The 13052-nt window shown below is 45.0% G+C and overlaps 1 protein-coding gene across 2 annotated transcripts; it reads right to left on the bottom strand.

Annotated features, from left to right (window-relative positions):
* Positions 1 to 1057: 1057 nt before the first annotated feature.
* On the bottom strand, positions 1058 to 10373 carry IQCF1 (IQ motif containing F1). Of its 2 annotated transcripts, XM_054550651.2 has the most exons (5): positions 9787 to 9841; positions 9502 to 9606; positions 4918 to 4981; positions 3006 to 3068; positions 1058 to 1515 (listed from the first exon to the last, which is right to left on the bottom strand). In XM_054550651.2, exons 3-5 carry the CDS (start codon positions 4918 to 4920, stop codon positions 1069 to 1071), a joined length of 513 nt encoding a protein of 170 aa, XP_054406626.1. In that variant the 5' UTR covers positions 4921 to 4981; positions 9502 to 9606; positions 9787 to 9841; the 3' UTR covers positions 1058 to 1068. The 2 variants fall into 2 exon arrangements, with proteins under 2 accessions (XP_054406626.1, XP_024100615.3); XM_024244847.3 differs by lacking the exon at positions 4918 to 4981 and having other exon boundaries at positions 9787 to 10373.
* Positions 10374 to 13052: the final 2679 nt, after the last annotated feature.

Raw genomic sequence — 13052 nt, 5'->3', positions numbered from 1 at the left:
GTATATATACTATAATGACCAAATTGGGATAGTTACCATATCCATCACTTTAAACATTTATCATTTCTTTGTAGTGACAACATTCAAAATCTTTTTTTAAGTATCTAGAAATATATACTACATTGTTACCTGCTAAATGGCAAACAGGTATATGAAAAATTCTTCAACATCAGTAATCATCAGAGTAATGCAAACCTTCACCTCTTAATTGGCCCTTATCATCACCTGGGCCCCAACTCCACCCCAGCTGGCAGCATTTCACAGGGAGGGACTTTCAGAGGAGCCAGCTCTGCCTGGATTGGCCCTTGCAGAAGTTGGGCCAGCGGGGAGGGTAAGGAACACAAGACTGATGCCTCCTCAGCTCCTGCAGCTGTGATAGCCTGAGGTCTAACACTCACCAGAGGGTTGGGTTGGCAGCAAAATGCCCTCTCTCCCACCCCCTTGCCTGTGGAACCTCCCATGCCAGCCTGGTCTGGAGAAAAATGAGTCCTAGCTTTCATATGGGGCTCGAGGGCAAGGGACAGATGGGGTTTGGGGTGAGGATGAGGACTTGAGTTATGCTAACAGCTTCCAGTTCGGGTCTCAGATTCTTAGAAGCCAAGTATAAGGACATAGCCCCCAGTGCAGCAGGGAGACAAGATCACAGGGCTTGGGGTTGGGGGGCTCCTGTCAGTCCTAGGGGTTGGGGAACAAGCCCTGAGCAACCAGACCCAGACGGGTGAATTCCTGGAGAATGTGCTGCCATTGCCATGACCACCACCCGCCAGGCTTCCATTATACCCAGTCCTAGGGAGGATGCACTACGTACACTGAATGATGTAAATGTGAATGATGCTCCATGGAGTTGGCCAATTGACGGGTCTGTACCCCCAACTTTCCTTCCCATGGCAGACATTGTTAATCAATCACAGTCTCTGCTCAGTCTGGAAAAGAGGCTCAGAGTCCTGCTCCACATGAGGCCTCAGACAAGCCCTGCCCATTCCTCAGAGCTGGTATATGAAATGCCAAATATCTGCCATCCATGGCTCTTACCTGAAGCTTGTCAGAGACTAACTGGAAAAGACCACTTCATTCCTTTATTGAGAAGGGAATACACTCTGTCACAATACAAGGCCCTGAGTCCAGCAAGATCTCCAGCTGGAGATGCAGCTGGTTGGCTGTGACTCTGTACTGGCCCTTGATGAACCCCCGGGAAGCACAGGAGTGGCACCTCCAGTAAGCCTGGATGATGCGAACAGCATTGAGCACCTGGCAATAGTGCCTGCGGATGCGCCACATGCGGGCCTGGGACTGCAGTGTGACTGCTGCCCACTCCTCCCGGGAGAAGGCCTCTAGCGCTGCCTGCCTCCTCTTCTTCAGAATCTTGGACAGTATCAGCCGCCACCAGCATTGAATGATGCAGGCGCTGAGGGCTGCGTGCAAAAGTGCCCGACGCACCAGGGTGCCCCGCCACCAGGCCTGGATCTTGGTGGCTACCACATCTTTGTCAGAGAGCTTCTTTTGGTTTTCTAGGGGCTTTCAAGAAAAAAGAGGGACCTTCAGAGAATGCTCCCCACTGGCTTCAGCCCTGGGGTGTGCCAGGAAAGGCCCTGATTCCCTATCAGCAACTGTCTCTTTTTCTGGAATTCAGGAGCACTGGGCAGGGCACTGGCTGGAACCAGAAGATCAGGTAGATGTCCTGCCTCTGCCGTCCTCTGGTTGATAGCCACAAGCACATCACCTTGCCCCTGGGTCTCAGTGTCCTCCCCATCTTGGGGCACACCTGCCCTGGCTACCTCACCCAGTTTTCCATGGACCTTGTTGACCAGCAAGAACACTGTGATATAGGGTCGAAGGGTTACCATGTTCCACCCAGGCCTGATCCTTTCTTTCAGACCCCTTCCACCTACTGGAGAAGTCACATCCTTTGCCGGCCCTGCCCGCTCATCCCTGACAACAGTTCATAGCCACAGCCTGTTCTCTCCCTCTGTCATGTCTGAAGACTAAACCCTGATTTTTTCTATCTTGCCCAAATTCCTATCTAAGGGGTCTGGGGAGTCATGCCCCACAAATCATAACTTCTCATCAGATGGGTTTTATTTAACCCTATATATTGTGACTTATTTTCAAACCTGACCCTGGCATAACATTACCAGACAAGGAAGAAAAATATTTTATCCCAAAACATGTTTCTTTGCCATATTTTGAAATGGCCCTGCAAAGCTGTTCTTTGTGGAGGAAAATTTGCATCTGAGTCTCTATTAACATAGCTAGATCTTTTTCTTCCAGACCCTCTCAATCCTAAAGAGATTAACTAACATCTGAATAGGAAACATTTGTCATCTGTTGTCTCTAAGGGGAGACACTACAAGACTTCAAAAGAACTTTGGTCTCCACAATCTTTTATCTTAACCCGAATGTTCCCTTTCTATGAATCTCAGGTCTTTAGACAAACTCAACCAATTGTCAGTCAAAAGATGTTTAAATTCACCTATAGCCTGGAAACACTGCCCTCCCCCCAGCCACCACTATGAGTTGTCCCACCTTTCTGGACCAAACCAATGTATTTCTTAAATGTATTTGATTGATGTCCCATACCTCTCTAATTTGTATGAAACCAAGCTGTGCCTGGACCACGTTGGGCACATGTTCTCAAGACTTCCTGAGGGCTGTGTCATGGACCATGGTCACTCATACTTGGCTCAGAATAAATCTCTTCAAATATTTTGCAGAGTTCAACTCTTTTCTCTGTTCGTCAACATGTCATATTATTAAAAGTTCCTCCACCCCAAAGTTCAAACTCTTACATCTCTTCCCTATCATCATTTTTCTTAACTTTCACATTTTAAATCTTAATTTACAAGCACACATACATGCACAAGCTCAAACACGCGCACACACACACACACATGCACACACACACATACTTCTAACTGAGCCCAGCTTCCCATATCATGGTCATTTCATTCCACCAGCACAGCCCCCACATCCCCAGCCCCAGCCCTGTGTGGTTTGGGAGGCCATACTTTTTCTGATTTCTCATTGGCATTGTCCACTGTCTGTGTCTCAACCAGAACTGGAGTTTTAGCCTGAAAAGGAAATGGGGAAAGAGAACGGACAAGATTGAGTTTATTTTTCTTAGCCCAGCACTGTTAGATATGATTTCTAAATTTCTCTTCAAAGAATCAATATGTCAGTATGTTCAATTCTTTGCCTTCTACTTTTAAACTTAACTTCCTCATAAAGCAAGATTTTTCTATTACCTGCTCCACCCTGACTCATTCCCATTACCTGCTCAGTCTCCACTCTGACTCATTCCGATTTCCTGCTCTGCCATACCATTTTTCCTGCCAAACGTCTCACCCCATCACTCTCTTTAAATTAGCCAATCAGAATTAGTTTAGCCTGTGCGGTCTAACCCTAGCCAATAGGGGAACGACACAGCAGCAAGGGCCACGGGCATCAGGGATAAGAACCCCTTCCCCTCCCTTGTCCAAGTGTGCGCTCAGCATTGCTCCATCTGAAAGGGCGCACCCTTCTATAGAAGTACATTGCCTTGCTAAGAATTAAAATTTTATATTTGAGTGCTATTTCTTTTGTGGCACCGAAGCTTTACTTACAACAATTTGGGGGCTCGCCTGTGATTACATTCCCCTCCGGGGGTGGTCTCTGCTTCTCCATCGTGAGGAGGCCAGCCCCACCCCCTTGTGGCAGCCTCAGGGGTGAAAAATCAGGACCCACCCAGTGCGAGGAATAACGCGAGCTCTCAGCAATGCGGAAAGAAACTGGCCAGCAACCTAGCTTAAAGGATCCTCACATACTGCGGCAACAACTCTGTGCACAGACCAAGGAAGGAGAAGCTGTGGGAGCCGATAAAGTACTTCCTTGGTGGTCAAATTCTGGAGGGCTAAATGTGTGTGCATGAATGATCACAAACAACCCTACTTGCAGTGTTGTTCGTGTGGACGGTGACGAGTCCTGCTGGATGGAGTGAGTGGTTCCTCTCTGCAGTTCTGTAGCTACCTCTTACGGCTTAGGGTGGATCCTGCCATGGGATTTATACCAGCACGCCAACACTAAGGCAAGACGCCCCTGGTTTGAGGGGTTGAGCCTTCTGGGGCAGGCAAGGCGAGACGTCCCTGCTTTGAGGGGTCGAGCCTTCTGCAAATTTCAGGGGCTTGAACCTCGCACAAACCTCCAGTAGTAAGAAAAATATTCAGAACACCCCTTTCCTTTCTTCTTGGGGGAAGAAAGAGTAGCTCCACTCCCAACGGTACCTCCCCTAGGGGAAGGGGAAGGAGGGAAGAACAACAGTATAAGCGGCTGGCAGAGGCAGGGAAAGACCAGCAAAGAGGAAAGAGAAACTGGGAGAGGAAGTCAGAGAGAAACACAGTCAAAGAGAGAGAGAAAGAGACAGAAAGACAAAGAGGGAGTCAGAGAGAGAGAGAGAGATGGAAGTAGTAAAGAGAAAATAGTGTATCCTCTTCCTTTAAAAGCCAGGGTAAATTTAAAACCTATAATTAATAATTGAAGGTCTTCTCTGGGACCCTATAACACTCCAATACCACCTTGTTGTCAGTGTAAACAAGGGCGTAGCCCGAAAGCACTGAGGCCACTGACAACCCATAACCTTCGTAATAAAAAATCCTTAATCCAGTAACCTGGGGGTGGCCCAAATGCATTCAATCTGTAATGGCAACTGCTTTGCTAACAGAAGAAAGTAGAAAAATAAGTTTTAGAGGAAACCTCATTGTGAGCACACCTCCTCAGGTCAGAGCTATCCTAAGTCAAAAAAAAAAAAAAAAAGCAAAAAGGTAGCTTACTGACTCAAGAACCTTAAAGTATGAGGCTATTCTGTTAGAAAAAGATGATTTAACATTAACCACTGAAAATTCCCTTAATCCAGGTTTCCTAACAGGGGATCTAAATCTTAATTACCATACAAAGGTCCAACCAGACCTATGAGGAACTCCCTTCAGGACAGGATGACAGATGGTTCCTCCTGGGTGATTGAGGGAAAAAGACACAATGGGTATTCAGTAAGTGATAAGGAAACTCTTCTAGAAGCAGAGTTACGAAAATTGCTCAAACCTGCAAGCTGTTTGCACTCAGCCAAGCCTTAAAGTACTTACAGAATCAGGAAGGAGCCATCTATACAAATTCTAAGTTAATATGGACTGAACAGGTCTTATTAATAGCAAAGAATAATTGAAATCCCGAACTTACAAGGTTTTCAACAAAAGTAAAGTTTGCTAAAAGTTAACAGGGTAACATGTATTATCCTAACTTCTAATCTTGTGGCCTTAGACAGTCCACAGGCATGAAGGAAGTTCTCATTGGAAAAGAATGGTTATCGTCTTCGAGAAAAAACAAAGGGGTTGGGGGAGAATTTATGTAAAAAGGAATGTTATATGGTAAATTCTTGTCCTAAAATAAATTAACTGGTTGTTTAAAGAAAGGGGTGTTTGCAACAAGTCAGAAAATTGAGGCATGTCGAAGAATTATCTGTGAAAGTCATGAAAAAATTAAAAGGGAATTTATGCAAGAAGTGTATAATTTAAAAGTAATTAGGCCTCCTGAATGTAAAACTATTGAAGAAACAGTTTATGTGCAAGGTGTGTAAGGAAAGTAAAATATACCTTTGGTAAAAGGATTATAAGAAGGCATAAGAATGTGGATTTTTACCTATATTAAAAGTTTAAAAAAAATTTTTATTTTAAAGGTTTAAGCAAGTTTTGAAACGTTAATTGTAAAGGAAGTTCTGTGTGGAAACATATTGGCTAAAGTTAAAGGGGTATCATCCAGTTTTTCTATGAACTGGACACTAAAATAAAAGCACAACAGGTTTTTCTTAAAGCACTAACCTGCTCTTTAACAAAAATTATAAAAGGTTAAAAAGAGTCTATAAAATTCTTACCTTATGGTCAGACATCAAAAATTGGATAAATATGTCTATAAGGTTTTATTAAAATTAAGTTTAACATTAATAACATCAAAAATTGGTCAGACATCAAAAACTGGATAAATATGTCTACAAGGTTTTATTAAAATTAAGTTTAACATTAATAACATACTTAATATAAAGGTGAAATTTAGCTTATCTGGTATAAAAATCATACAGGAAGCTTGTCAAATATAAAATGGTGTTTGGCTTTCTTTGGTCTAAAAATTAATAAAAATAGGTGCTAAAGGAAATTTCTCAGTAAGAAGGCACCAAGGACGATAAAGTCCACTGCTGATGTCCCCACATTTAAAACAAAAGGTCAGTTTCTTAGAAATCATATACTTGATTTATCTTCCACTTTCCTTTCCCTCAAAACTAAAAGTCTTTTAGCACAGGTACCACCCCTAGAATTTCCGGTAAACCAGCACCAGCCTAAAGATCACATTCTCATCAAAGAGTGGAAAGAAGGAAAACTGCAGCCAGCCTGGGAAAGACTCTACCCTGTGCCGCTAACCACTGAGACTGCTGTTGTACAGTGGAAAGGGGATGGACTCACCACACCTGAGTCAAGAAAGTGCCGCCCCCTCCAGAGTCATGGGCCATAGTCCCAGGGGAAAACCCTACCAAGCTAAAGCTAAGAAGAATTTAACTCTCTTTCATCTATTCTATTACTCTTTCTTCTTTCCTCACTCTATTGCTGACCATCTAGTTATTAACATAACCAAGTCAATTTCACTTCAAACTATTGCATTTGATGCTTGCCTTGTTATACCCTGTGGGGACTTGCCAAGTCAAAGACAGCTCTCTACTTCAGAAAAGTACCTCTGTCCCTCCTGACTCTCCTCAGACTGGGCATTAGTGAATTGGGACCATTTAATCTGGGGAGATTTTGATAAAGACCCCAGTGTCAACCAGGAGTCTTGCCCCGCGATGTAGAGCTTTTATACCATAGTTGGTCCAGCGTTCTGTGCACCACTAAAGAGCAAGGATGGACTGCCCCAACTGGTTTTTGTAATTTCCTAAAACCATATATTCATTTTACTAGAGGGACAGCCCCTGCCTCCCACTAACTGTCAGCTAAACCAGTGCAATCCTATACAGGTTATTATCTTGAATCCTCAAAGTTCTTTCCCTTTTCTAAGCCAGTTCCCTTCTTTAAGCCAGTATTATGGTATGGGGGCTGAGGTTTCAGGGACAGACCCTATTGGATTTTTTGAAATGCATTTCTTTGAACCCCTGCTGCCTGCACCTTCCTCTAAGCCTTCTTCCAAAACCTCTCACATGGGACAGTTGCTCCTCCTCTATCTAACAACAAAACCAAGATAGCTATTGTAGAAGCGAAGACTTAAAACAAACTTTGGCAATTAAGACAGGATACCAAGATGCAAATGCCTGTTGGAATGGATCAAATATTCCATCCACACATTAAACAAAAGCACTTGTTATGCTTGTGCGCCCAGTAGGCCAGAGGCCCAGATTGTCCCCTTTCCACTAGGGTGGTCCTCCAGTTGACTGGGTGTAGGCTGCATGGTAGCTCTTTTCCAGGATTCTACAGCCTGGAGTAACAAGTCGTGCCATTCTCTCTCTCTCTCTCTGCTATATTCTGAAGTCTGGCACCCTGCGGGTTGGCCCCTGAGGGTCATGCAGCTTCCATCTCCCAATACTAAGTTCACTTCGTGTCTCTCATGACAGGGAGGAAACAGCATTCCTTGGAGACCTGAAGGGATGCAATGAGCTTAAGAATTTTCAAGAGCTTATCAAACAGTCAGCCCTTGTTCATCCCCGAGGGGATGTGTGGTGATATTGTGGTGGACCTTTACTGGACACTCTGCTGAATAACTGAAGTGGCACTTGTGTTTTAGTCCAATTGGCTATCCCTTTCACCCTGGCATTTCATCAACCAGAGGAAGGAAAAATAAGACATCATAAAGTGAGAGAAGCCCCTTATGGGTCTTTTGACTCTCACGTCTATTTAAATGCAATTGGAGTCCAACAGGGAATACCAGATCAATTTAAAGCCTGAAATCAAATAGCTGCAAGATTTGAGTCAATATTTTGTTGAAAGACAATTAATAAAAATGTAGATTGAATAAACTACATCTGCTACAACCAACAGCAATTTATTAACTACACTAGAGATTGTGTTAAAGGAGTAGCTGAGCAATTAGGGGCTACTAGCCAGATGGCTTGGGAAAATAGGATAGCCTTAGACATGATAATAGCAGAAAGAGGAGGAGTTTGCGTCATGATTAAAACTCAATGTTGTACCTTCATCCCAAATAACACTGCCCCTGATGAAGTATAACGAAGGCATTGCAAGGTCTGACTGCTCTGTCCAATGAGTTAGCCAACAACTCGGGGGTAAATGACCCCTTTACAGGATGGCTAGAAAAGTGGTTCAGTAAATGGAAAAGAATTATAGCCTCAATTCTCACTTCCCTGGCAGCCGCAATGGGTGTATTTATTTTCTTCGGGTGCTGTGTCACACCATGCATCCGTGGGTTGGTGCTGAGAGGCTCATAAAAATAGCACTTACTAAAACCTCCCTTAACTATCCTCCTCCTTATCCAGAGAAGCTTCTTCTTTTGGAAAATCAAGTAGAACATCTAAGCCAAGACATGTTAAAGAAGTTTAAAGAGAAAGAGCTGTAAGGAAATGCAAGAGGAGGAGTTGTTAGGTATGTGTTCTAAATTTCTCTTCAAAGAATCAGTATGTCAATATGTTCAATTCTTTGCCTTCTACTTTTAAACTTAACTTCCTTGTAAAGCAACCTTTTTCAATTACCTGCTCCACCCTGACTCATTCTGATTACCTGCTCCCCCCTGACTCATTCCAATTACTGGCTCCACCCTGATTCATTCCAATTACCTGCTTAGTCTCCACCCTGACTCATTCCGATTTCCTGCTCTGCCATAACCATTTTTCCCACCAAACCACTCACCCCGTCACTCTCCTTAAATTAGCCAATCAGAATTAGTTTAGCCTGTGTGGTCTAAGCCTAGCCAATAGGGGAATGACACAGCAGCAGGGGCCATGTGCATCAGGGATAAGAACCCCTTCCCCTCCCTTGTCCAAGTGTGCACTCACCGTTGCTCCATCTGTAAGGGCGCACCCTTCTATAGAAGTACATTGCCTTGCTGAGAATTAAAAAGAAAATTTTGCCAGGTGTGGTGGCTCATGCCTGTAATCCCAGCACTTTGGGAGGCTGAGGCAGGTGGATCGCGAGGTCAGGAGATCGAGACCATCCTGGCTAACACAGTGAAACCCCATCTCTACTAAAAATACAAAAAATTAGCCGGGCGCAATGGTGGGCGCCTGTAGTCCCAGCTACTCAGGAGGCTGAGGCAGGAGAATGGCGTGAACCCAGGAGGCGGAGCTTGCAGTGAGCCAAGATAGCGCCACTGCACTCCAGCCTGGGCAAAAGAGCAAGACTCTGTCTCAAAAAGAAAAAATTTTATATTCGAGTGCTATTTCTTTTGCGGCACCGAAACTTTACTTATAATGGCACCATGCAAAAGACACTAGCCACAAGCACTAGGACATGGGATCAATGACATCCAAGTCAGGGCTCCTCCTACCTCTGCCTTCGACTCTGCTCCTAAGGACAAATGGGTCGGCATCTCCTTCTGCTGAGGCTCATCTTCTTTTGAGGGTTCCTTCTTCTTTTTGGGCTGCTTCTCCTCCTGCAATCAGCATTAGGGGAAAGGCAAGAGTGAGGCTGCTGTCCCTCCCTCTCCATTCAACATGGCACACATCCCTAGCTTCCAGGGCTTCTTAAAGTCTTCAGTGTCAGGGGGTCCCTTCACCCTGAGAGATCTATGGGGACATCCCTAACAAGCCTGGTGTGTCTGGCTTTCTCTTACCATTGGTCACATATGGATTGATTGTGGACGGTTCAAATCCCCTCACATCTGTGTTCATCCAGCCATAGCATAGGCAGGAAGGGTGGAGGAAGAAAGGCCAGTGATGTCATAAGGGCACCTGTGACTCAGGCACCAGATGGCTCCTGACAAGTGAGCCGCCTCCAAGGGAAAGACAAAAGCGCTGCCCGTTCTTTTCTGCCAGAAATGGCCAAAGCCCTGACTTCAAAGGCAAGATGCCAGAAATACTGGCCCATCACTGTAAAGGTTTATAAAAAGCCAGTCATTTCTAATAACATTTAATTGAAAAAACTTGACCAGGTGCAGTGGCTCAGTCCTGTAATCCCAGCACTTTGGGAGGCCGAGGCAGGCAGATCAACTGAGGTCAGGAGTTTGAGACCAGCCTGGCCAACATGGTGAAACTTTGTCCCTACTAAATTACAAAAATTAGCTGGGTGTGGTGGCTGTCACCTGTAATCCCAGCTATTTAGGAGGCTGAGACAAGAGAATCGCTTGAACCCAGGAGGTGGAGTTTGCAGTGAGCCAGGATCATGCCACTGCACTCCAGGCTGGGCAAGAGAGCAAGACTCCATCTCAAGAAAAAAAAAAAGAAAAGAAAAAACTTAAATAGCCAACTTAAATAATCAATAGGGGATCAATTTAATGATGCATAGTTTATTCATACTATGAAATACTACATAACTGAAAAATAATGAATTTGATCTATATTACTAATGAGGAAATATATAAAGATGTATTTATAAGTAAAAAACTAAAGTTCCTTTTGATCCCACTATGTAAACAAAACTAGGAACATAATTATACACATAAAATTGAATAATTTATGCCAGAAGTTATTATATGATACACATTATATGTTGTAAATGAATATAAAGAAAAAAAAGGTATATATGCCAAACTACTACCAATGATTACCTTTGGAGAAGAGAGTTAAATTGCTGACTCATGCCTAACACAGTCCCCAAGGAACCCCATGAGGGCCTGAGGACCAGCCTGGACTCCATCTGAGGCTCAAATGGGTTCAAGTGCTCTCCTGTCTTCCTCTGTCCCTGGGGTCTCAAAGCCACAGTCAGATGGATGAGGGTGGCCACTGCACAAGCATGGCCCCTTTCTGCCTGATCTCAGCCTCTGAAGACCTAGCTGGACAGGGTAAGGCCATGAGAGGCACAGCCCCTGGGGTCACTGAGGAGTGCACTTGAAATGTATAGGGTGAGTATGGGAGAGGCCAATGTGGATCTGTAGGGGGAATGTAGGGAAGAGGAGGAGGCCATTTGAGGCTGGGATGTGAAGTTAATGGGATGAGGGGGTGGGGAATATGGGAATACATTGAAAGATGTGGGAAGTTGTGGATGTGATATAGTTTGGCTCTGTGTCCCCACCCAAATCTCATCTTGAATTTTAACTCCCACAATTCTCATGTGTTGTGGGAGGAACCTGGTGGGAGGTGACTGAATTATGGGGGCAGGTCTTTCCTGTGCTGTTCTCATGATAGTGAATGAATCTCAAGAGATTTGATGGTTTTAAAAATGGGAGTTTGGGCTGGGTGCAGTGGCTCATGCCTGTAATCCTAGCACTTTGGGAGGCCGAGGCAGGAGGATCATGAGGTCAGGAGATCAAGACCATCCTGGCTAACACAGTGAAACCCCGTCTCTACTAAAAATACAAAAAATTAGCCGGGTGTGGTGGTGGAAGCCTGTAGTCCCAGTTACTGGGGAGGCTGAGGCAGGAGAATGGCGTGAACCTGGGAGGCAGAGCTTGCAGTGAGCCGAGTTCACGCCACTGCACTCCAGCCTGGGCGACAGAGCAAGATTCCATCTCAAAAAAAAAAAAAAAAAAAGGCAGTTTGCCTGCACAAGCTCTCTCTTTGCCTGCTGCCATCCATGTAAGATGTGATTTGCTCCTCCTTGCCTTCCACCATGATTGTGAGGCCTCCTCAGCCATGTGGAACTGTAAGTCCAATTAAACCTCTTTCTTTTGTAAATTGCCCAGTCTTTGGTATGTCTTTTCAGCAGCTGAAAATGGACTAATACAGTAAATTGGTACCAGTAGAGTGGGGTGTTGCTGAAAAATACCCAAAAATGTGGAAGCACCTTTGGAACTGGGTAACAGGCAGAGCTTGGAAGAGTTTGGAGGGCTCAGAAGAAGATAGGAAAATGTGGGAAAGTTTGGAACTTCCTAGAGATTTGTTGAATGGCCTTGACCAAAAAGCCTGATAGTGATATGGACAATAAGGTCCTGGCTGAGGTGGTCTCAGATGGAGATGACGAGCTTCTTGGGAACTGGACCAAAGGTGACTCTTATGTCACCAAAAAGAGACTGGCAACATTTTGCCCCTGCTGTAGAGATTTGTGGAACTTTGAACTCTAGAGAGGTGACTTAGGGTGTCTGGCAAAATAAATTTCTAAGCAGCAAAGCATTCAAGATGTGACTTGGGTGCTGTTAAGAGCATTCAGTTTTATAAGGGAAGCAGAGCATAAAAGTTCAAAAAATTTTCAGCCTGACAATGTGATAGAAAAGAAAACCCCATTTTCTAAGGAGAAATTCAAGCTGACTTCAGAAATTTGCATATGTAATGAGGAGCCGAATGTTAATCCCCAAGACAGTGGGGAATATGTCTCCAGGACATGTCAGAGGCCTTCATAGCAGCCCCCCATTGCAAGCCCAGAGGCCCAGGAGAAAATGGTTTCACAGGTTGGGCCCAGAGTCCCCATGCTGTGTTCAGCCTAGGGACTCAGTGGCCTGTGTCCCAGCCACTCCAGCCATGGCTGAAAGGGGCCAATGTACAACTCAGGCTGTGGCTTCAGAGGGTGCAAGCCTCAAGCCTTGGCAGCTTCCACATGGTATTGAGCCTGTGAGTACACAGAAGTCAAGAATTGGAGTTTGGGAACTTCCGCCTAAATTTTGGAGGATGTATGGAAATGCCTGGATGCCCAGGCAGAAATTTGCTGCAGGGGCTGGGCTCTCATGGAGAACCTCTGCTAGGGCAGTGTGGAAGGGAAATGTAAGGACAGAGCCCCCACACAGAGTCCCTATTGGGGAACTGCCTAGTGGAGCTGTGAGAAGAGGTCTACTGTCCTCCAGACCCCAGAATGGTAGATCCAGCTTGCACTGTTCACCTGGAAAAGCCACAGACACTGAATGCCAGCTCATGAAAGCAGCTGGGAGGGAGGCTGTACCCTGCAAAGCCACATGGGTGGAGCTGCCCAAAACCATGGGAACCTACCTCTTGCATCAGCATGACCTGGATA

The sequence above is a fragment of the Pongo abelii genome, chromosome 2 (assembly GCF_028885655.2).
Source record: "Pongo abelii isolate AG06213 chromosome 2, NHGRI_mPonAbe1-v2.0_pri, whole genome shotgun sequence".
Classification (NCBI taxonomy): Eukaryota; Metazoa; Chordata; class Mammalia; order Primates; family Hominidae; genus Pongo; species Pongo abelii.
Note: the sequence above shows the minus strand (reverse complement) of the source record. Positions and strands in the feature narration are given on the sequence as shown.